The sequence below is a fragment of the Helicoverpa zea genome, chromosome 10 (assembly GCF_022581195.2).
Source record: "Helicoverpa zea isolate HzStark_Cry1AcR chromosome 10, ilHelZeax1.1, whole genome shotgun sequence".
Taxonomy (NCBI): Eukaryota; Metazoa; Arthropoda; class Insecta; order Lepidoptera; family Noctuidae; genus Helicoverpa; species Helicoverpa zea.
This window is the reverse complement of record NC_061461.1, coordinates 281112-306564: the sequence shown is the minus strand read 5'-3', so window position 1 is coordinate 306564 and position 25453 is coordinate 281112. Positions and strand designations below refer to the sequence as shown.

At 39.1% G+C, this 25453-nt stretch overlaps 3 protein-coding genes across 3 annotated transcripts; 2 read left to right on the top strand and 1 right to left on the bottom strand.

Moving 5' to 3' along the window:
- The first annotated feature begins 2241 nt into the window (after positions 1-2241).
- On the top strand, positions 2242-6842 carry LOC124633750 (organic cation transporter protein-like). The gene is made up of 7 exons (XM_047169072.1): positions 2242-2489; positions 2810-3047; positions 3466-3721; positions 3975-4291; positions 4602-4908; positions 5233-5414; positions 6275-6842. Exons 1-7 carry the CDS (start codon positions 2305-2307, stop codon positions 6437-6439), a joined length of 1650 nt encoding a protein of 549 aa, XP_047025028.1. The 5' UTR covers positions 2242-2304; the 3' UTR covers positions 6440-6842.
- A 423-nt stretch (positions 6843-7265) lies between these two features.
- LOC124633748 (organic cation transporter protein-like) lies at positions 7266-12005 on the top strand. The gene is made up of 7 exons (XM_047169070.1): positions 7266-7622; positions 7857-8094; positions 8210-8465; positions 8580-8896; positions 9139-9445; positions 10861-11042; positions 11484-12005. Exons 1-7 carry the CDS (start codon positions 7357-7359, stop codon positions 11643-11645), a joined length of 1728 nt encoding a protein of 575 aa, XP_047025026.1. The 5' UTR covers positions 7266-7356; the 3' UTR covers positions 11646-12005.
- Positions 12006-12241: 236 nt separating this feature from the next.
- LOC124633749 (organic cation transporter protein-like) lies at positions 12242-23511 on the bottom strand. Its single transcript, XM_047169071.1, has 9 exons — positions 23434-23511; positions 23028-23197; positions 20154-20388; positions 19123-19223; positions 17925-18073; positions 16956-17281; positions 16072-16381; positions 15655-15836; positions 12242-15517 (listed from the first exon to the last, which is right to left on the bottom strand). Exons 1-9 carry the CDS (start codon positions 23458-23460, stop codon positions 15299-15301), a joined length of 1719 nt encoding a protein of 572 aa, XP_047025027.1. The 5' UTR covers positions 23461-23511; the 3' UTR covers positions 12242-15298.
- Positions 23512-25453: the final 1942 nt, after the last annotated feature.

Sequence of the window (25453 nt, the reverse complement as noted above, 5' to 3'; positions counted from 1 at the left end):
GGTGCAGTAAGTTATCAAAAGTTTAGAAAAATATTTAAGACTGAATTCAACTTAGGGTTTCACTTACCAAAGAAAGATAAATGTGATCAATGTGAGAGAATAAAGAATTTGAATGATGAAGAAAGAAAAAAAGCGATAGAATCAGATGCCTACAAAAATCACATTAAGGACAAAGAAATATCATTAAAGCTATTTCTAGAGGATCAAAACAGAAGCAAAGAGAACAGAAACTTCTTGTGTGCAAGCTTTGACCTCGAAAAGGTCTTAACAACACCTCACGGTCAAAGCGTAAATTTTTACTATACTCGAAAGCTTGCCTATTATAATGAAAGCATTTATGAAAGCGGTACCAGATCTGTATTTTGTTATCTTTGGAACGAAACTGAAGCGAAAAGAGGGTGTAATGAAATCTGTACTATTCTCTTTAAATACCTTAAAATGGTTGACGAGAGAAGGACTCAAAATGAAGTTGTATTATACTGTGACAGTTGCGCAGGACAAAATAAAAATAAAGCCATGATTGTGATGCTCTATTATTTCATGCAATATCATGCGAGTTTTGTTCAAACGCTGACTATAAACTTCCTCATTCCTGGAAATACCATGATGCCAGTAGACTCTGTGCATGCAACAATAGAAGGATTTATACAGAAAAGAACGATTTACGCACCATCTGAATGGCAAACTTTGATTGGAAATGCTCGGACTAACCCCAAAAAATATGAAACAATTCTTTTAAAAAGTAATGAAATCAAAGATTGGAATGCCTATGCAACAGCCTTCTTACCAAACAAAATTAAAATACAAACAAGCAAGCTGTGTAACGCTAGATTTGAAAAAGGTGACAAGTTCTATCTGAAATACGACTATGATGGACCCGAAGAAGTTGTTGATGTCTCTCTTATATTGAGGTCTCGACAGAATCAACAAGCTATTTGTGAACCTAAAACTGCTTACACTGAAAAAATTCCTATCTCGAAGGCCAAATACGAAGATTTAAAGAAAATGTGCGAAAAAGGTATCATACCAGAATTTTATACAAAAGAATATCTGGATTTGCCCTGCGATAGAAACACAAGAGACGTTTTACCTGAGACTGATGAAGACGATTACTGATTTATTAATAAAGCTAATTCACTTAAATTAATGTTTTTTTTTTTGTATTTCTGACTCTTTGTCCTTCTCTGTTTGGCATAGTTTCTCGTAAAAAATGATTTTAACAATTATCGTAATCGACATACTCATATTATCATCTCAACCTAATAACGGTCATCAGTTTTAACGTAAGCGACAAATGTATGTGATTTTAGAGTACTAAGTCAAATTTTAACATTTTAATAAATTGGGAAGTGCCCTTAAAACATCAAGTAAAAATTTCAAACTAATGCTATAAATATTTTGAGAAATATTTTAAAAAAACCTTCTCTTGTAAAATATGCAAAATGGCGGTTACGATCTTCTTCCCGAAAAGGCTCGAATGATGGCGGTAGAATGTTGGTAAGGATGATTTTTATTTAGTGTAGTAAAATACCTTTTATGTGAAGAAATGGTGTAGGTATTTATATATAATAGTAAGCCACGATTCAGGCTCTGCCTAGTGTGATTTCACTGTTATTTTTGTAACTTGTAATTTGAGGTACTAATAATGATTTATTTATTTATTTATTTAATCTAAAAAATTTAGGTAACTAGGTACTACTGGTAGACTTAGGTATAATCTAACTCACGTGCTGAAACTAATAAACATATTTAGTTATCAACAATAAAAGTATATACTTACCTAGGAGCATAAAACACTGTTGTTTCTGTAGGTACCAACATGAAATTATATTATTATCTTTATAAATATCATAGAAAATGAATCATAAGAAAATTGAACTTCATTTTTGTAAAGTTACAAGTAGCCAGATGATTTAGACTGACTGATTAATTGCTCAATTAGATTTATTGAGAATTTGATGAAATGTGCTACTGTGTACTTCAATAAAACCAAGAGGCAACTTAGTAAAGTTTTATAATGCTGTACTTTGTCCCTTTCCTGAACCTCTACCCATAAGAATACAAATTAGTGCCGAACATCACAGACTCGTCTGCACGCTGACAGATTGTTAAATAATGACATGTTATCTTCAAGTTGATTAATTATATAAATCCCACGCATGTACCTACATGTGTGTTCAGTTGTATCTGATAAGATTTCTTCTTCTTTCACAACAAATAGTAGTAGCTCACTCTGTCTGGGTACATGGATCGAGTGGCCGTGTTCACCGCTCGAAGACATCCAGCCGATAAATAGCTATAGTGATGGAGAATGAAAGCAAGGAGGGCAAGGCAGAGGCCAAGGTCATAGACCTAGACTACGTGCTGGTGCATGAGCTGGGCCAGTTCGGCCGCTACCAGATGGTGAACCTGCTGCTCGTCTCCATCCCCATCATCATGTCGGCCTTCATGAGCGAGTACATCTTCTCCGCGGCCACAATACCTCACAGGTAACATTTCTTAAACTATCTCATTTTACTTTAGAACAATCCATGGTTGAAAATCAAAAAATATGAACATCAAGCAGCTCTAGAAGATTGTCAACAAAGCTCAGTTAATCTTCCAAATCAATGACAAAGTGGCTGCAGGAGTCATACTTACGAGTGAACTGCAAATAATTGTCCTTACCGGATGGCGAGTTGGTCCTCCCGGTCAATAGAGCATTCTGCGGTCGCCTCCAATTCATATCCAGTCATAATAGGGTCCGCAACAGGTTCATCCATATGCATATGTGAACTGAAAATAGATTTACAAAATCTATTTTTTGTAGATGTCAGATAACGGAATGTCAAGAAACTGGAAAGACCGTAGCGGACTTCAACCCGGACTGGCTGTCGGGCGCCATCCCTCCCGGCAACAACGTGAACGGGTACGACAGCTGCAGCCGGTACCAGCCGGTGGGCGGCAACGGCACGCTGGACTACTGCCCGGCGCAGCTCTTCAACACCAACGTGCAGCAGGACTGCGACGCCTTCGTCTACGCCAGGGACAACTCCTGCGTCTACGACGTAAGTCTAACATGCCATGTCTGGACGAATGCTATCATTAATGACTCCCTAAAGACCAGTTGTTATTTTTTGAATTTTGGCACAAACTAGTTATCTAATCATACCAGACCATGAGGTCACCAAGAACACCAGTCAATTATACTTTATCAAATATGTTTAGACTAAGAATAATGATGACATCTGTAATAGGTCTACTACTGCAGAATCAAACTTATCTATATTTTTGGAGATCATGAGTGCTTGTAAAGGTCTAAATGAAATAAATTTATTTGACTTTGAGGTCATCACACGATCTGTCTGCTCGTGATCATGGATGCTGTAAAAGATCCGAAACGTCGGGATTAAATAATATTAATATAATTGCGACAAAATCCGAAAGAGTAGTTATATTTAAATACATTTGTATGTATGTTTCCAGTTCGACCTGGGCTGTCAGGAATGGCTTCGTGTCCTCGCTGGTACGCTCAGCAGCGTGGGAACTCTACTGGTGCTACCGTTTACCGGCTACGTGTCCGACACGTTTGGTCGTCGTGTGGCGCTCGTCATAAGCGTCACCAACTTGGCTCTGTTCGGCGTCATCCGCGCCTTCTCCGTCAACTACCCCATGTACCTGACGCTGCAGCTGCTGCAGACCACTCTCGGTGGAGGAACCTTCAGCTCTTCCTACATTTTTGGTAACTTAACTACTTACACTGAACTTAGAAATACCTTAGACAATTGTACTTCGAACTCCTTCTATCATGACAGTTTATCGGATAATCCTTTATCTGGGTATTATTTAAAAATATTTTCAAAGTATATGTCGCTTAAATAGTAAAACAAGAGACAACAGATAGCAAGAAAGCGATTATCTATGTTTAGCATTCCAGAAATATTATACTACGCAAACCCTATGTACTTATTAAAGTAACATATTTTTAATTGCAGCCACTGAGTTCGTTGGACCCAAATACCGTGTGCTGACCAGCGCCACCTGCACGTCCATGTTCGCGGTGGGTCAGGTGATTCTTGGATCAGTAGCCTGGCTCATCGAACCCTGGAGATACATGGTCCTGGCTCTACATATCCCTTGCTTCCTCATCATCACATACTACTGGGTCTTGTCAGAGAGCGTGAGGTGGCTACTGTCCAAGAAAAAGTATGACAAGGCAAGAAAAGTGTTGGAGAGAGTCGCGAAGCGAAATGGAACACAGATCAGTGAGAAGTCTATGCATGCGCTGATGAACCCCCCGGAGCCAGTGAAGGTATGCACTCGTATGTTGTTGAGAGCAGTTGTTATTATTGGCTATTTTCGTCTGCCTGCTTCAGACTTTGAAAAATACAGTTGTGACAGTAAATCACTTTATTCTGCCTTGGGATTTTGCCAGACGTTTGAAGGCTGAGGCTTTCTGCTTTATACTGTATTTCCCGTCTAATTGTAAACAAAGTATGCGTTTACAATTTCGTATATTACATGGCGATAATGTTAAGCCAGCAGGTCGCAACTTGTAGAACAATTTCCAGAAGTAGACCCAAATGTAGCTTCGAAGTGAATGATACTAAAAAATATTCCAGATAGTAGACGACGCTGATGAGCCGGGCCTGATCAAGGCTATCTTCCGATCACGCGTGTTGCTGCGGCGCGTGTGCACCACGCCCATCTGGTGGATCACCACGACGTTCGTGTACTACGGGCTGTCCATCAACGCCACCAGCCTGTCGGACACCATGCACCTCAACTACATCTTGACGTGCGCCATCGAGATCCCCGGCTTCTACACCGCCGTGCTCATCCTCGACAGGATCGGCAGGAAGGCCACGCTCTCCGGCGGGTACCTCTTCAGCGCCGCTTGTAACATCGCCTTCGCATTCATTCCAAATGGTAAGCGATTGTTTTGTGAACTTGTATAATTCGTTTTTTTATGTGAAGTCCTGATGGGGCCACACACAACTTACTTTATACTATGATCGAGATGATCAAGTAAGTATTATTGTACAACGGTGTTTATTAATCTTCATAAAGATTAATTGTAAGTGCGACGGTTCATTATTGTTTCTTATCGGTCTATCTCCAATCACCTGAATTTTCGATTATACGAATCGACCCCGGTCCAAATTAATTCGGATAATCGGGGTTCTACTGTAAATAATTATGCTTCTTCATACGAGAAAAATCATGACTTTAATTAACACTATGCATATTTAGACCTTTCGACGCTGCGCCTGGTGATCTACCTGCTGGGCAAGTTCGGCATCTCGGTGGTGTTCACGTCGCTGTACCTGTTCACGTCGGAGCTGTACCCCACGCAGTACCGCCACCAGCTGCTCGCCTTCTCCTCCATGATCGGCCGCATCGGATCCATCACCGCACCGCTCACACCAGTGCTGGTCAGTATTTACTACAGTAATACAGTAATGAGTTATGTTAATGTTCAAGTAGCTTCTGATATTACGCAGTAATTGTTTACAGTCAGTTTAACGAACTTGTAGTGACGTATGATAACCGGCAACTACTCTTATCTACACAATAGAATTACATACATACAGGGACAATACAAAGTTTATAAAAGACTATTGCGAATTTGGCCTTATAGGCATGACGAATGATAAAAAGGAATTGGCCCGTGTTTTAGATAACCGTAAAATAATGGGCACGTATTTCTTTTCTCTCACAGACAAATTACAGCAATGATACAACACGTTTTAAGTTTACCTTACTGCTAGTTATAAATTTTACATAAACGTGACGTCACAAACTCGACCGTTGTTGCCTTATATCTCAGTAAAGTGTCAATGTTTCGTTAAAATAAAAAATAGGCACGCGTCCGTTTTTATCCTGTCGTCATGCCTTTAATAGGCGATTGAACTACGTAGTCCCATAAAGAGATGAGATTTTACAATTTCTATCAGAAAACAACATTGCGTGGTGACTATTAGTCATTCCATTATTATGTATTTTATTTAAAAAGACAGAGAGCCTGTTATTGAACCTTGAGAAAACCTTGCTCTTGAAGATTTCGTAATACAAAGAGTTGTTCTATGCCAGCAATAATACTAGCTACTGACTAGCTACTGACCAGTTGCCTACAAAACAGTACTAACTCGTATGCATTTTGGTAAATACGCAGACACTAAAAGTCTCTATATCTTATCAAATGGAGTTATTTATAATTTCCTTTTTCGGTATCAAACTAATCCGACAAAACATCTTCTCGCGGGGCTTTTTTAATGAATTCACATTTTTCTAGATGGACTACTGGGCTGGTATACCTTCGGTGATGTTCGGCGGTATGGGCATCCTGTCCGGGATCCTGGTGCTGACGCAGCCGGAGACGCTGGGCACCAAGATGCCCGACACCCTCGCGGAGGCAGAGGCACTCGGCAAGCCGGAGTCTAAAGTACAGAAAGACTAAATTCCTTCGCAACTCCCACTCCATTGTAAATAATAGATTTAAGGACACCTCGGGGGTCATTTAACGTTAAGCATTAGTTTCGTGAATGCTAGTGTTACGAATTCTCTTATTTTTTATAAAAAAAATACCGTCTGAGCTTACATAATATTACATATGTTGTTGTGATAGCGTTGCTCAAGTTTTTACTCGTTGCTTCTATTTATTAGCTTTTAATGTTGTAAACGATTTGACTTTTATTTCATTCATTTTAATTGTGTTGCCTTAACCGTCTGAACTGTTCTCTACATAATGTTATTTCTATTACAAGTAGACATAATTCATTATTTATTATTGTTAAGGTGGGGCTACTCCCGCCATTGTCGTTTGTTTATAAAATAAGTATTATACATTGTGTTACTTTTTACTTTTGTTCGTTTATTCATTACACCTGGTGGAGCAATAGTTATTGCTCTGATAAAATAAAGCACTTTAAAGCATTAACGATAAAAAACATGCTGTTATCGGGTTTGGCCGAAAATTCCCAACGTAAATTTTCAGCAGTGTTTCAACAATATATTTTTCATGTATGTAAATAACTTCAACTAGGGACAGGAGTAACTTCTTTGAAGAAACCTTTTCGTATGCGTGTTAGAAAAAGCACCATTATAAGCTGGACTCTGGACTAATCTGTTATTTGCTACTATGTTAACTATTTACTTCCCTTCTTAGGTCCACGTTCATCCAAATAAAACAATATGCATATCGCAAAATCTAAACACGTTATCGCAAATTATTATATTAATTTAATCCTAGACATTTATCTGATAAGATTTCCTCTTGTTTCGCTGCGATGAGCCGAGGCTCACTTCGTCAGGGCACATGGCTCAAGACGCCGCGTGCGCCTTCTGAAGACAAGCAGTACTCGTAGAACCAGTGAGATGGAGGACGAGAGAAGGAACAGCAGGGCCGAGGGCGCCGAGCCCAATGTGGAGCCCTCTGCGGCTGACGGCAGGAAGGGCAGCCAGTTCGACAACCGCAAGGGCAGCGTCTTCGAGAAGACCATAGATCTGGACCATGTGCTGGTGCACGAGCTGGGCCAGTTCGGTCGCTTCCAGATGGTGAACCTGCTGCTCGTCTCCATCCCCATCATCATGTCGGCCTTCATGAGCGAGTACATCTTCTCCGCGGCCGCTATCCCCCATAGGTACGAATCTCTTAATTTCAAAATCAAAACAATCATTAGCATACCTACTCTTAATTTTCTCTGCATTCTTTATTAGTATTATGAATAAACTCGTCAGTTACTGTGGTAAACTACGGTAAAAAGGTTACGGTGGTAAAAAAGTTGAAAAATAGGCATGCATCCTGATAATCAATTTTAATAAACTTTTAATCAGAATAACTAAACAGTGATTCTACAAAATCTGTTTTTTTACAGGTGTCAAATAACCGAATGCCAAGAAACAAGCAAAACCGTAGCGGATTTCAACCCGGACTGGCTGTCGGGCGCCATCCCTCCCGGCAACAACGTGAACGGGTACGACAGCTGCAGCCGGTACCAGCCGGTGGGCGGCAACGGCACGCTGGACTACTGCCCGGCGCAGCTCTTCAACACCAACGTGCAGCAGGACTGCGACGCCTTCGTCTACGCCAGGGACAACTCTTGCGTCTACGACGTAAGTCCTGCGAACCGTTACTATTTATTAAAAAAAAAAACTATGATCCCACCAGTTTCTAATTTGTGATCACATGGAGGAATAGAATAACTATATATTTGTTATTTCTTTCCAGTTTGACTTGGGTTGCCAAGATTGGCTTCGTGCTTTAGCTGGTACCTTGAGTAGCGTGGGCACATTGCTGGTCCTGCCGTTTGCTGGTTATGTCTCCGATAATTTTGGTCGTCGTGTGGCGCTCGTTATCAGTGTCACCAACTTGGCTCTGTTCGGCGTCATCCGCGCCTTCTCCGTCAACTACCCCATGTACCTGACGCTGCAGCTGCTGCAGACCACGTTTGGAGCCGGAACCTTCAGCTCTTCTTACATTTTTGGTAACTATAAAGACTACATAATAACTATAACTTCACCAGTTAGAAAAATGAATTAGTTTTTCTGATCTGTGACAAAACATGGTAATATCACGTATTGCATTGTGCTTGTTCTAGCCACCGAGTTTGTGGGCCCGAAGTACCGAGTGCTGACTAGTGCCACATGCTCTTCTATGTTCGCGGTTGGTCAGGTGATTCTCGGATCAGTAGCCTGGCTCATCGAACCCTGGAGATACATGATCCTGGCTATACACATCCCTTGCTTCCTCATCATCACATACTACTGGGTCTTGTCAGAGAGCGTGAGGTGGCTACTGTCCAAGAAAAAGTATGACAAGGCAAGAAAAGTGTTGGAGCGAGTCGCGAAGCGAAATGGAACACAGATCAGTGAGAAGTCTATGCATGCGCTGATGAACCCGCCGGAGCCAGTGAAGGTGAGATCATTGAAGAATTTTTAAGATAATTTAAAAAATTCTGTGATAACGGAAATATTAAATCTACAAATATAAAATCAATGAGGATCGTGCCTAAAATTAAAGGCTACATTGCTATAAATATACAATGCACTCTTATTAGAACCCATCAGTAAAGTTGCTTGAGGTCTGCAAAATTTCTAGCTAAGTACTTCGCAATATGGAAGGTAGTGCATTACTACAATGTGATGTATTTGTTCCAGATAGTGGACGACGCTGATGAACCAGGCCTGATCAAGGCTATCTTCCGGTCGGGAGTGCTGCTGCGGCGCGTGTGCACCACGCCCATCTGGTGGATCACCACGACGTTCGTGTACTACGGGCTGTCCATCAACGCCACCAGCCTGTCAGACACCATGCACCTCAACTACATCCTGACGTGCGCCATCGAGATCCCCGGCTTCTACACCGCCGTGCTCATCCTCGACAGGATCGGCAGGAAGGCCACGCTCTCCGGCGGGTACCTCTTCAGCGCCGCTTGTAACATCGCCTTCGCATTCATTCCTGATGGTAAGTCATTTCGATATTGGTGCTATCTGGTTACCCAGCGGTTACTTACTTTATGTACCTATGTACCAACATAATATTTCGTCAATTTCTGGAGTTATTTCACTTTAGTTGATCTCATTATGCAGTTCCATTCCAATTTCAAAAAGTTTTTTTTTGTTCTGATATCTGCATCCTGTATAAAACGATTAACGAACTATGAGGTATGTTTGTGTACAAAAACAATCTCAACTTCGTAGCTAATAGGTTATCAGTTGCCTATCGATGATGTTATCATAATCATATTCATTGAAATTCTTTCATATCTTTACATTTTATTTTTTAAAAGGTATTATTGACGAATTATTGATAATTACCATAAAATGATGCAGATTATAAAGATTATTATATTATTTGACTTAATTCCTTCAGAAAGCACGTGTGCTTCACTTGTATCATAAAATACCTACTTATTTTTTGTACTCAAAATTCGAATTAAAATAGTAATTTATTTATTTCGATATAAACATAATTTATATACATTTGAATAAACCTTATTTACCTACATAAAAAAAAAAAAATTACCTTAATCTAAAATATTGCGTCAAAAACACTCCTGCTGCTCACTGTCACCCGGGAGTGTTCACAATAAACGAACGGCATATAATTTTAATATTCATTTTCCTTAATTTTGTCTTTGTGAAATTGTGCAAAAATTATAATATCGTTTTAATTAACATAAGTACCTAAGGCAAGCACTGATGGCAATAAAGCCAAGTTTATAAGAATAGTAATGACAGCACCTTGTATCAATGTCTCTATATCAATATCTGCAGTGATGAAGATTACTGATGATACATAAGTACTTTATTGATCCTTTGTTGTCATGCGATTAGCGATTGGACAGAAACTAGAACGTGCCGAATGTACCTTGTGCTCGTAAATAATTAGCATTTATCTATCGTAAATCATTAGGCGATAACGTAGCGTTGCGTCAATAACAATGAAGGATACAAATCTTAATCTTACCTACAATTTGATACGGTAGATACCTAATTAGAGCGAAGGTCGTGGGCAGTGGTCAGGGTTGAAAATTACTTACGTCCAGCTTTTTTTCCTAAATAGGACGAGGAATCGTGCTCTGATAAAGTATTTTCCCTATTTGATGATAATATTAGTGCTCAAAACCTATGTCCTTTTAATTACCCGACTTTTGACGGCTTAGGCTGAACGGGCGGTAGAAAACAGTTGACAAACCGCCTTTAAAAAAATGACGTTAGGAACCGCGCGACACCGCCCTCACGAACCAAGCGGTGAAACGCGGAATCCGCTAGCGTGAAAAGGCTATAATTACCAAGAGTGAAGTAATCTTAAAATACTAGTACAATAGGTATCTCGAGTTTGCCATCCCCAAAAATGTAACACACTGATTTATGTAGACCTGGCGACGCTGCGGCTCGTGGTATACCTGCTGGGCAAGTTCGGCATCTCGGTGGTGTTCACGTCGCTGTACCTGTTCACGTCGGAGCTGTACCCCACGCAGTACCGCCACCAGCTGCTCGCCTTCTCCTCCATGATCGGCCGCATCGGGTCCATCACCGCACCACTCACGCCCGTATTGGTAAGTTTGCTCGTTTACGTCATAATCTTTTTCATCTTATAAACATCGGAGGGCCGAAAATTGCGCCTTGCGATACGCCTTGCTACCAAAAAATATCCTAAAGTCTTGCTTTACTAAATCATTTGACGTTAAACTTAAATTGTCTTGAAAGATGGATTAAAATCAGCTTAGTCATGTGCCAGACATCCTTGTTCTTCGTGTTTTGGGAAATACGCAGACGATGCTACTCAGATATCATCATTACATTATATTATCTGTCATGTGCTTTGTAATTAGTTTTATCGTTTGAATATTTTAAATCGAAATAACCCGAAATGGATCAGGGTTTTTAGACTGATTGAAAATACCCTATTGGTGTATAAACATATGGAACCTTAGTTTTGGGTTTTTGACTTTATCTTGACGTGAATAGTCTTTGACGTGGAATTTTGTGTTCAATAGATGGATTACTGGCCTGGTCTGCCATCTGTGATGTTCGGCGGGATGGGCATCCTGTCCGGGATCCTGGTGCTGACGCAGCCGGAAACGCTGGGCACCAAGATGCCCGACACCCTCGCGGAGGCAGAGGCACTCGGCAAGCCGGAGTCCAAGATCCAGAAGTAATAAAACCCTATACTCAATGTACCTAAATAATAGATGTAAGAAATTATTACCAATATGACAATTTAGATGCAGTTCTGTGTGTGCATTATGAACTGTTTCGACAATACAATCGTCTGAAATCACTGATACTGATACCCAGGTTTGTGGGTCAAAGCTTTTTAATGTTATTTATTTATTTAGTTCACGCGCGATTTCGTCTGAATCATTACGATTTATTTTTATACTGCTCTCTTAGGAACGTACTAAGTATGGTATGTACTGGTACAAATAAGTATACCTTATAATTTATTACTCTAAAGAATGTCTTGCCTTGGCCATCGCCATTCTTTGTTAAATTGATATTAAACGATGTATTATTTATCTTTTTCGTTTTATTGATTAATTTCCTTTTATGGGTATTTTTATGATCATGATAAGCACGAGAATTTTAGAAATTTAACTTCTGTACCGCTTGGTTTAGTTTAGGTACCGATATAAGAAACTTTTTATACGAAACAGATTTTTATCATTGTTAATTATGTTAATGACATGGATGTCGGTGATGATGAGGAAGGTAATCCAAGGGAAGATATAAGTCATAAAATGAAACAACCACAGTTTTGTATATAAATTATTAAGAACATTTAGAAAATCGCTAACTTACTCGACAATAGATGAGATTTACAACATTTACAAACGAGCGGCGAGACTCGTGACGCCGCCCGGCGTGACTGTCGTCGACATAACACGCGCATGTGCTAAACACACTGACACATAACATACATATTATGGAAGATACTACAACTGTACACACTTGAGATTTACAAGAATACCGTACCAGAAGAAAAGAGAATTTAGAATAAGTCGATTTTTTTGAGTTTTTTTTCATTAATTTCAGAAAGAAGACCTGAATATTGTTCTTCAGCGAGTTTATGTAGGTATTCATTCTTATTTCTATCATAAATACATTATAGTATTAGCACACATTATCCTCATTAGTGCACGAATTAGATTATTCTCAGAAACATACTCAGATTACGTTATCTAGCTTATGCAAGAAATAACTGTAATTTCTACACTTGGGTACCTAGAAAAGCCTTTTAGGCACGATTTCCCTGCATTTATCATTAATTCATTTCCTGTTAATCAATATTAAATTATACAAACTTTTAGTTCTTTGGAGTTTGTACCATACATACTTGAAGTTATAGATAATACCTGAATGGATCATCGGTAAATTATAAATGCGATTTGTATCAAACGAAAATCATTTTAAATTAAAATCGTTTGTAAATTAGGTTATCAATTTTCACGTCATATGAACATACTAAGAAATAGGTATGTATGCTATATGGAGTTGTTAAATACCAGTTTGTAAGAGCGTACGCTAAATATGTTTCATACAGAATTATAAGTGGCACATATTTCAAGGTATCTTCACATGACTTACAAAGGAGATTAGTATCACAATCACAAGTACCTACAACTGACGTATAAATATCGTAACATTAATATTAATTACGTTAATATTTGTATAATTATCATACTGAGCCAATAGATTCTTATTGTCTAAGCGGTGTTAATAAATAAATGCAATTACATCATCAAAAATGTCATAGACAAAACAAAAGAAAAATCGTATTATTACACTTGAGAGCAATAAAATCGCACACCCTATATTATGACCAAAAACAGTGGATATTCTTAAAACTCTTTGGTTAAAGTAAATGAAAGATATTTTTAATAAAAATACACACTTTGTTTAAAATGTCATGTAAAAAGAAATTCATTTTCCTGGAATTTACGCGCAAAAACATCAAAACAACAAAATTCCTCGAATTAACTCGTTTCAGGTAGACACTACTTGCGCCCCTTCTCGCAGTTATAAAACGGTCAGTTAAAGGTTTTTTCAAATCATTTGTGCACTGAGTTCTAACGTGATAACCCCTCTTGTGAATGCATACGGAAAACTTTGAAAAACATGGACACGACACCTGCAGAGGCTGCTCAAGTGCCTTGTTGGAAGCTGGGCAAAATCAAAGTCAAGTCGCTCGACAGTTGAATTTAAGTCGATATTCAGTTCGACGTGTGTACCAGAGGTTTCGAGAAACTGGAAGCTATATTCGGCGACCAGGATCAGGCCGCCATCGTACTACATCAGACCGTGATGACCGCTTTCTAGTGACAAGATCTTTGCGAAATTGACATCTGAACGCGGTTGAGCTAGGACAAACAGCTTCGAGAAGTACGCAATGTCAGCATAAATCGGTGGACGGTCAGAAGACGATTGTCTGAAGCTGGGTTGACTGCACATCGACCCGCAAATAGTCCGAAATTGATCACAGCCCACCGACAAGCCCGGCTTCAATTTGCCCGAGAGCATTTAAATTGGACGTTCGATCAGTGGAGGGCAGTTATGTTTTCCAATGAGTGTAGAAAGACTTTACATGGCCACGATGGACGCTCAAGAGTCTATAGAAGGTCATCAGAGTGATTTTCACAATGCTGCATTAGCGAACGTGTCGCTTATGGCGGTGGATCGTGTATGTTTTGGGGTGGCATAATGCTCGATTCTAAAACCGACATTGTCTTCATTACTGGGGCCAATTCTGACCCTAGATCGAGAGGATTAACAGCCCAGCGATACGTGGAAGAAGTTCTCGAACATCATGTTAGGCCGATTTCGTAGCTTATGGGGGAAGAATTCCTACTTATGCATGATAATGCCAGGCCACATGTTGCTAGGACAGTTCGCGATTACTTGGAAGACGTCAGTATTAACGTGATGGAGTGGCCAGCTCGTAGTCCTGATCTCAATCCTATCGAGCATGTATGGGATGAGCTGAAAAGGCGTGTTCGAGCAAGAAGTCCAGCTCTCACTCATCTCCAAGCGCTGCAATCAGCCATTGAAGAAGAGTGGAACGGTATACCACAAGAGTTCATAATTAAGTTAATACGGTCGATGAAAACCCGTTTAAGAGTCGTAATTAGAGCTAGAGGGGGTAACACTCCATATTAATAAAGATTTTATTGAAAATTTATTGATTTGTTTCAATTCAATGTCTTGTCCGCTAAATGCAATAATCACAACTTTACATGCAAGTTTCATTTTATCTCCTGAAAGATCCTTCTGAGCATCTTACATGCACTTCAGTGGTATCATTGGAATGGTAATGAAATAATCTTTAAGTATCCATTGCAATGTAATAATTTTTTAACAATTATAATAAGAAAATCTAGCTTTTTTTGTTAAAATCTGGGGTGTGCGATTTTATTGCTCCCGAGTGTATATGAGAGTTTTTGCCTTTATTTACTAACACGTTTGACCTTAACTAAAATCAAGTCTATCAAGTTTATAGTTCAACTCGCAAACTTAAATAAAAGTATTAAAACGGAATAAGTACGAAGTTTGCGAGTATCTTATGACTTTTACGCGACTTCCACACGACTTGAACCAATAACCGAATATCACAAATACCTACAACCTAATATTGCGAACAGTTCACTGTCACAGCATCACGACCGCTGGGAATGCAAGCATGACGTCATCACTTACTATTTGGTGATCGAGATTCACTAAGTATAAAAAATATCCTTAATACAATATCACTGCACAGTTTGGTAGAGTTTTTTGTCTCCACGGCATTTACAACTTTATCACCACGTCACAGAGCTCATTTCTCCCTGGTGACACTGACGGCAATCCTGGGCAGTTCGTCCTGCGTGGTGTTGTCCTGGCCTTGTTCTTCGTGAGGCTTGTCTAAGTTCTCGGCGCTGGTGACGTCATCGGGCAGGGCTGCTTGGCTGGTCTCAGGCAGCAGGAGTGCCAGCATGGCGGGGCCGAGCGCTACCAAACCGAATACCACGCTTGGTAGTCCTGTCATATATTTCTCCTGCAAAGAGACATTCAATTACGATCACAAAACACAAAGATCACAAATTCGTGAGAATAAGAATTGGTACAACACATACGCCCATGATGATTGGAGAAGAAGAAGAATTATGCATAGATGATACAGATAATACTGACCAGCAGCGGCGTCTGCGGCGCGAGCACGGAGCCCAGGCGTCCAACAGTGTTGGCGATGTTGGTGAGCGAGTTGCGCGACGTGGTGGGGAACACTTCCATGGCCACCACGTACATGGAGAACACGCCGTAGCTGCTGCACATCTTGCCGAATAGGTAGAACAGCACCGATAGCCACCAGATCGCTGGAAATATGATACAATACATTAGTACGAGGCATACATACAAGTCACAACAGCGGAGTATGACTTCCGAAAATATCGTCATTATGATATTCCCCCCTTAGCGCACTGAACATAGATGCAATAAACTAAAAAGAATCTTTAATAACATAAATAACTACCAACGAAAACTAGAAAAATCTTCAGAAACATAAAAATACCAAAACAAACAAAAACGCAACAAAAAACAAATACTCACACTGAGGAATAAAAGCGGACGAAATAAAGAAGAGACAGCACAAGGTATAGGCGACACAGATGGGGGCCTTCCTGCCGAACCTGGTGAGCGTGAGCGCGGCCACGATGCGGGTCGGCACCTGCACCAGCATCAGCGCCGACAGGTTGAGGTACTTGTTGCCCGACACGCTGGCCGAGTTGATGATCGTACCGTTGTACACGAACGTGCAGCAGATGAAGCACGCCGCGATCAGCAGCACGCGCACCACGATCTTCTTCGAGCGAAGGACTGAGAGTAGGTGAGGACGCTCTGAAGGAGGATTCTCTCCTGCCTGTAATGGGTTTAAGGATATCGGGTTACTAGGTGAAGACTGACTTTGGGATTGGAATAGTCATTGTACTAAAAGTGAATAGGAAATTAATGTGTGTTGTTCACATTATAAAGGCTATACAAATTACGGTTCAGTTGAATGATCTAAATGTTCAAGTTCAATGAACTTTATGGTAAGAGATGACAATGACCGACGGTCAATTCAGATTAAATCTACACATAATATAGATTGTTAAAATTGTGTTTATTGTGCCCTATAAACTGTTGAATGTTTGTACAAGTAACAACAAATCCTTTGTTCAAATTCGGATTATTTGGATTACCTTGAAATGTATCAATATTTGTATTGCGTATAAGAATGGACATTGTTAGTTACTATGCCAGACTACAATGAGGATGCACCTATTCTATGTTTAGCATTAATCATGTATTTGACTTTATTGCCACTAACATATGTACAATTAATTAATCGACCATAACAATGACTGCATAAAAAAACAATTAAATTGCAATAAAATCATGTCAAGTATACGATATACTCGTTCACTATACAGATAATAGTAACAAAAGGCTACCTGCTGTGACTTGCTCTCCCCGGCGATGTTCATCAGCATCTGCTGCGCCTTCTTCGACAGCTGTATGTTGTTGATCTTGGCCACTTTGTTCAGCACCCTGACGGCCTCGTGGTTCTTGTTGTGTGCCAGCAGCCATCTCACACCCTCGTCTATCAGGAAGATGTAGAACACCACGACTAGAAGAGGCGCGTAGATGGCTCTCATCAGGTGCCGCCAGTAGGGCACCTTCCACGCTATGAGCCCGAAGAACGCGCTGCCGATGCAGGCGAGCAGGTCGGCGATGCACGAGAACATCACTCGTTGGTTTTGACTGACGGTTTCTAGAGCTGTATGAAAAATTATGAGCTTAACTTTAACACTTACTTAACTATACAACTGTGATAATAAACAAAAGATAATTAGGAGAAATTCAATGGTTCATAAACAATTCACGACAATATTAAGTGCATTCAATGACAATGTAACAAATAAACAATAGTATTACACAGTGCAACAAACTGCACGTGCGGACAATGTGCAAATATAACTCAATCGTATCATTAACTGAATATAATGAGAGAGAAGACGCTGCAGCGGAAGATAGTCGTTACCACAAGAATTAAGGGCACGTGTATAATATGTTATAAAACATATTTATATGAAGTAAAGTAGATACTAAAAAATACAATAGAAACGGAATCGTACGTCACAGCTTACATAATATTGAGAGGAATACCGGGCGTTGTGAAGTCACGACTGACGAGCACTATGACAACATGTAGTACGACGCATTGACGTGCAGTAATAATGGGTCAATGCCAATGACAGAAGGAAAGTTTGTAAGGAAATGTAAGTAATTATTATACGTGAATAACAATAGGTAGAAAGAGGTGTAATTACAAACGATTTAGGTTCATTTAAAGCTCCCTACCACCAGCTAGAAAATATACCAATAGAGACTTATGTATACCTAGTTAAAGAGTAACTTACACAAGACCATAGAAGCGTTGCCGTATCCGAGCGCAGTCTCGAGGAACTCGAAGACGAGCAGCATCCAGTAGTTGACGGAGAAGGACTTGATGAGCCCCGCCACGCCCACCACCAGCGGCGTGCCCACGATAATCACCTTGCGGCCGTATCTGACGGAAAAATATATAAATCAAATCAAATCAAATCAAAACGTTTATTCGCGTTCGTGACGCACACACAAAAACGAATACATATAAAAGCTCACAAAAATAAAACAAAACAGGAATGAAAACGAAAAAAAAAAGAGAATGGGAAAAGGAAAATATGCGTCACGATCACGCGAAATGGCCCTCGCTCAGCATATGCAGCGAAAGCGTTATATGAGTTAAAGAAAAAAAAAACCGGTCAAGTGCGAGTCGGACTCGCGCACCGAGGGTTCCGTACAAATCCTGTATAGATAAAAAGTGACTCTCGCGCAAACCGTTTTGACCTTTGAATGATTTAGAATTTTTCACAGTTTAGAGGCAATTAGATTTAAGAAGTGTTTGATATGAATTTTAACTTTAATATCTCTACGCGTTCATGTGAAAAAGGGTAGGTAGTAATTTTATAATTATTAAAAAAATATTTTATGTCATGTAAGCAAAAATAATATTTTAATACTTTATGTGAATTCAAATTTATCATTTTCGCAATTTTTCCTTTATCTGTACTATATAACGTTGCTTTGTGCCGAATTTAAAGATTCTGAGTTCACGGGAAGTACCTTGTAGGTTTTGATTCCCTAGCGTGTGACGGAAATTCGTCTAAGGTGTCGGTATAAACTGCTGTATCTTTTGATCGCGTTAACTTAGAAGTTTGATATTTTCACAGCTTAAAGGGACAATAGACTTGAGTATTTCATGTCAATTTCAGCTTGATACGTCCACGCGTTCTTGAGATAAAGGGTCTTGACAGACAGACAGAGACAGACGGACAACAAAGTGATCCTATAAGGGTTCCGTTTTTTCCTTTTGAGGTACGGAACCCTAAAAAGGTGAAGGGCCAGGCTGTGATAAATTATAACTTGATCGTAAAACAAGTTAAGAAGGAACAAATGAATTCAATTTGTAGTGTTGCTGAATCTAACTTGAATGATTGGTATTCAGTCGTTTGAAAATTGAGTAGTTATGAATTAATTCTTTGGAATGCTAAATGGCTGGTGTAAATAGTAACTTACTTATCAGAAATAAGTCCTGAGATGATGAAAGAGAACACGAGTCCCAGGTTGTGCACGGTGCCAATCATCGTTCGCTTCCACGGCTCACAGCCCAGGTTAAACTGCAAATTATAAGGTTTATTATATTAAGTGCTACATACTACATACGTGGGAGAAATACACAAATTATTGTTTATTCTAGAAGATCTACTAGATAATGAATATTTTGATCTAATGGTGCTGTGGCATGCTGATGAAAATGTCTTCAAATGATTACTTGTACATGTCGAGCAGACACGTACACATTACGATGTTATTGTAGTTACAATAAAATATACCTTCCAACAAGTCATCATGACTGTTTTAATGAACGAAGATATGAAAAGATTAAAACACTTTTGCTGGGCAATAAAATTATTCTAAGCAGGCTATCTGACCTTTCAAACATCATAATGACGAAATTTCACCATTCCTTTGGATTGGAAGAAGAAAACGGTAATGACCGCAACATCAACACATCATAGTCCGTTATGATTTTTGGCCAATTTTTGTTTGCTAAACTGTGCATGAAAACCTATAATTTGGCTAACAAATAAGCAGTTTGCTGTTGAGTACAAAGGCATTACGAACGACTATATAAACACTGTAATGTGTGGTGTTTAGCGCGGCCCCGTGCGTGACGCGGCCCTGAACTTGCTCGTACAATCACCATCATTTCATAGGAGACCAGCTAATTTACTAGAAGACTTTGGTAAACAAAATGTTTTAGAGATGATGCGGAAATATTGGAAGTCTCCGTAGAGTCTTTTCAGCCTATCTTTTTGCAGACTCTAACTTTTCTGTGTTCTGTTACAGCCATTTTATCGTCCCACTGCTGGGCTCAGGGATTGAACTCCGTAGAGTGTTGAACATTAATTATGATTCTTTGAAACATGCGACGCTGCTGATGATGGCGATGATAAAATGTTTGAAAAATTCTCCCCAAGATAATTCCAAAGGAACCCTTAAAATTATTTAACTTCAATATTAATCTTATATGACAAAATTCTCACCTCAGCAACAATACTGTTATAGTCTTCATAGATAAGTTTATCGCAGTTCATGGTGCGGTTCCAGCTGAAGTTGTCGGGCGAACAGGTGTAGGTGAACTGGTCGTCTACCGAGGAGTTGGAGACGGCATCGAGGGGTGTGAGGCGGCGACACGTGCCCGGCTCGTTGGGCAGCGCGAACGAACGCCATGACGCGTTGAACCCGCTCTCCAATGACTCGCATTCGGGGACTACGCATCTGGGGAGAAAAAAAAGTTTTTGTTTCATTTCTGCAATTGTGGGAAATTCAATACTTTATTTATAATTTATTTATTTACACCACTAATATACCATTACAGGTTTATCTTAACCTAACGCGATAGAGGGGACACAATTTTCTTATCATCCTCAGCCTTATTTATTTTAAAAAGTCAGTTTCCAATAAATTACATGAATACAACTCCTGCTGATAAGCAATGGTACCTATTGTTCTTATCCGTTTTCATTGGTTTTCTTACGTTGTCGTCAATCAAAAAAACGAAGTTCACTCAATGCTACAAAGATTTATGAAGTGGACTGAATTCGAAAGGACCAATATCCATTTCTGTAGTACCCATAGACACTACAGCCTGCAGATTATGTAATGCAAGGCACACAACTGACAGCAGCACGTGTGTGGCAACGCGCGCGATGTGCGCTCTTCCTGCTCACGAGTTGATTGTGTTGCGTCGCCGGCGCGGGCGCACGTCTGTCACACTACGCATGCAGGGAGAACTGCACATGACGCGGAAACTGTCACATCTACTAGTTGTTGTGTCACATAAACATTTCATTAAGCTGATGTCTTGATTAAACAATAATTTTGAAATGTATCTATGATTATTCCTTTCTTATCAATGAACTTTTAAATTAAGAGTGTGGAGGTTATACTTCTTTATGGCCAAGAGCTGAAATTTAAATGATTCGCACTATAATTAACGCTTATTAATCATCATAACAGCTTTCAAGCAACAGCTGATCTGTTTCCACACTGTGTAAGCATTTCAGCAATCAGCTGAAAGCGCACCATACGTGAGCAGTTTTACTAGTTTGATACCATAACTCGCTGCGTATGCGCATACGTTAATGAGCCTCAGTTTTATGGGCAATCGGAAAATTATAGCATTTCTTCATTACCTTTAGTCTTTAATATTATCTGATGCATCGGTAACTATCTGAATTTAGTAGTATTGTAGTATTCACTTTATATTTGTCTCAGTTTCTAATGTACAAAGATCCTCTATGTTGGTCTTAAAGAAGTTCACTAAACGAGAATGAATCCAGACATTATATTTATTTATATTTATGAATAAAGTGAATTAACTGAGTTGTAGCGTGTCGCGTGCGAGCTCGCTCCGCCAGGTGGCCGGCGCGGCGCGGCGGCGCGGGCGCCGTTTGTGTTTTATTTACTGCCTCATTCAAATTGTAACTTGCTCTGCAGCTGATTGAAGTGTTAGTCAGATATTATTTATTTATTTTGTACATTCGTATCACCGATTGACGTCATCACGGTAGCACCAGCTATCGCTGAAATCCATCGCTGGGACTCTGTCTCGTTTCGGGTCGCAGCATTATACTGAGCTAGGGCCGTGTTGCGCGTTTTAAGACGCAATTTTTCACCTTGTGTGTTCTTTCTTTCTTTATTTCGTCTAACAAGATCATTATAGAAAAAAGTTATTGTTATGATGTGTACCGATGATGTGCCACATGAAACCACTAACTTCAGATGATTTACTAATTTATAATTCCCAGAAAATACATTCATTTGTCTAAAATGATGATATCGAAAAATCTCTTCATTTCTAGTTACTCATCTTTATAGGTACTCGGCTAATCAAGAATGATTTATTACTGTATTATTTTCCTTCCTCGCGCCAACACAAACAGATCTATGATCATTGAGCACCTGCAATTTCTCACTGTCAGATATATTTATCCATACATTTTATTGCATCATTTGATAGGGTAATATGTGATAAGCAGAAGATTCAGTCTTACATCGAGGATTTTTTACTCATAAGTTATTTATTCACTTTACTGTCATATCCGTATACACTAGTTTTTAGAAAAAAAAAACCTAAAAGTCAGATAAAATGTAAGGTTTCATTTCATTTGTAGGAAAATGCAAAATGCAATGAAATTATACTGAAAAAGACTTTCTTTTAAGTTGCGACGAAGTAAATCTAGACAACATACAGGATAATCATACTGTAGTAGGTATATAAATTAAGCATGACTAGCAGGAAAGTGGGGAAATATTGATATAGGTGTAAATGACGTTTATAATATACCTACGCGTGGGAATACACGGAAAATGACACACCCTCTTGGTGACCGTAGAAATTGGCAATATTAGATAATCAGACGTTGAATAAAGGTGCCATCAACTATTCATTCTGAGATAACTACATGTACTTCCCATACCCGGGCAAAACTTATTTCATTATTATATTACACGTATGCTGCACTACAAATTATTTCACTGTAACGTTCCTATTAACTATAATTACAAAGTATTTTAAAACATCGACCGCTTATCACTCGCGACCGATTAGAAAGAAAACATTGGATCGATACAACTCAGTCAAAGTCAATATCAAGAACACAATTTTCATACAAACATAATATCATGAAGTGGCTGTCTTAAAAATGCAGATTAAAGTTTTCAGACAACGTAACCTATTCGGTTGTTTATATTTTTCAAAATAAATAAATAAAAAATTGCACTCAATCTAGTTATCATATAAAGAAAATCAAACACAATAAGGTCGAATTTCAGCATGCTCAATTAGGGCCGTCTTTGTTGTTTTGATAGTTGAATGATTTTTAGACAAAGTGGGTCTCGTTCTGTATTCTTACCTGAAGTTGACCTCGGCAGCTGCGAAGACGTAGTTGAAGTTGCACATGGCGAGGAAGGAGTCCCGGAAGGCGAGCAGCAGCAGCAGCAGCAGCTGGTACTTGCCGAAGCTGCCCAGCTCGCTCAGGATGCCGTCCAGGTTGAACTGGCCCTCCTTGCTCTCCTCCGACACCTGCCGGCAACACATCATCACGTTAATCACATCACGTATCACACTTATATAAAAATTAACCTTGAACTTATGGAAGAAAGTATGTTTGTTTCCTTTTTTGGCAAAAAAGCAACTGAATGGAAAACCAAAAGCAAAAGGAACCACACGAGATTTCATGATATTTTTAAGCATCCCAGTGAAATAATTCTATTATATATGGTGATGATCTACTGATGTGATTGTACAGCACAGCTCACCTTTATACTAGTTTCCTTGGACACCATGGCGGCGGCTGTGGACTCACTTGACGCTGGCACTGCTCGCGCTTGACAACCTCATCCCTGGAACGATGACTTTCTATTAATATCTCACTTCAACTTAATAATTGCCTGTTTCTTCGTCTTTGCGTTCCATGTGAATGATCGCGTTTTATTGAAAGCTTAGCTTTTATTCAAATTCTTTTTCATAGTCGCCCAAAGGTACCTACAATTTTATCTAAGAAAATAAAATTTGATATTGCATAGGAAGATCAAGTTACGTCTGAACTTAAACTCAAAACTAAATATATTCAAAGAAAAACACGCTTTTTTAAGGATAGCCAACATGCAAAGATTCAGAAAATACAGAGAGTAAACTAGCCTATCACTTCATTATAATTAACTTAGACAATTATAAGTAGTTATATCATTTATAAGTAGGTCTTAACAAATGATTTAAGACGACTATGTAGGGACAGAAGTAAAAGGAAAGTTTTCTTTACTTACAAGCTAAACTAGTAAGTGCTACACGCTAGGTCGCCGTTGACAAAGAGTGTGAACTAGTACTGTACCACAGAGAGGCACATATACATATATATTGGAGCACTTTCCTCGACCTGCTGGGTAACTCACGGCGTCACAGAGTATCCGTCATGACTCTATGATTGTCATAGTCTATTGTCTGACGTATCTGTTACTATGAGTGGTATGTTAATCTATCAGGGTAAAGTTGTTCTGAAGACAACCTGCTGATATTTTTGGGGCTCCATACCCAACGGGTAAATCTGGACTCTAAGTCCCTACATATTACAAAACCTTCTCTATCCGTTTGTACCAGGCTGTATCTCAAGAAACGTAATAGCTAGACAGTTATTACAGATGATGTAGGTCCATATTACTATTGCCGCAAGAAGGACTCAAAGTTAGAATGAAATTAGAATTTTAAGAGGCTCTTATAAAGCAAACGAACATAGTAAGGAGGAGATTGAGTCGCGCTTGTCCGGTTTTTATAATGATATAAACAACTTGTTGATGATAAAGGTGGCCATACAGGCTGCAAGTCACCAAAAACAAATAATTCTGAAAGCAAACGTGATACGAGTCATTCAATAAATCATTAACACGTGATGAATTCATTATCTGAGGGCACGGCAGTGCCCCAGCCAAGACTCGAGCAAAGCGGGCACGGCCGTACCATCTTTTCTCGAAGCGTTTCGCGGCTATTTCAGCCCCCTGTATCTTCCATGTGAACAAAGCTAGGAATTTAGGTTTTCGATGATTAAGAGTAAGTATTAGAACAAGCTCAGTCTCAAAATTACAAGACATTTGAATAAATAGTTTACGAGTTATGAGCGATCAAAGTTACACCATTTTGTCACTGACTCACTCACTGACCGATCATCAAAAGTCTAAGGTACTTCTGGCAAACTTAGAACCTTCAAATTTGGCACCAAGATAGGTTATTAGCTACATATAAAGGGAAAATTATAAAAACCTTAAAACTTAATAAAAAAATAGGAAACAAATTTATATTTGCGGTTTTTCAAGAACATTGTGTATGAATTTTGACTGCATTGATAACTTTGTTATTTATTTATGTACAAAATGTTACTATTTGTTTTATTGTTACGTAGTGGTATATTGTTATTATGTATTAAATATACAACATATGAATAAAAAAGCTAGGTTTAAATGCAATGAATAATGATAAAATCTTGCATATTAATGCAGTGCGATAAACACTGCATGCTCGCTCGATAGATGGCGTTGTCCTGGTCTAAATCGCGCTATGGTTTCGTTACATAGCTTAGTATAAGTAGTACTTAAAAAAAAATCAAATAATTTCATGTGATAGCGTCATCTACCTCTGAAATAAATCTCTTTTATTCTAAAAGATATTCGATTAAAAAATTCGACAATTTCGAAATTTTTTAGGTTAAAAAAAATATTGTTTACGTGCTACTTTAGGTGTACATATTTAGTTTGTTATATATTGAGTTAGTTGCATGTCAGTTAATTT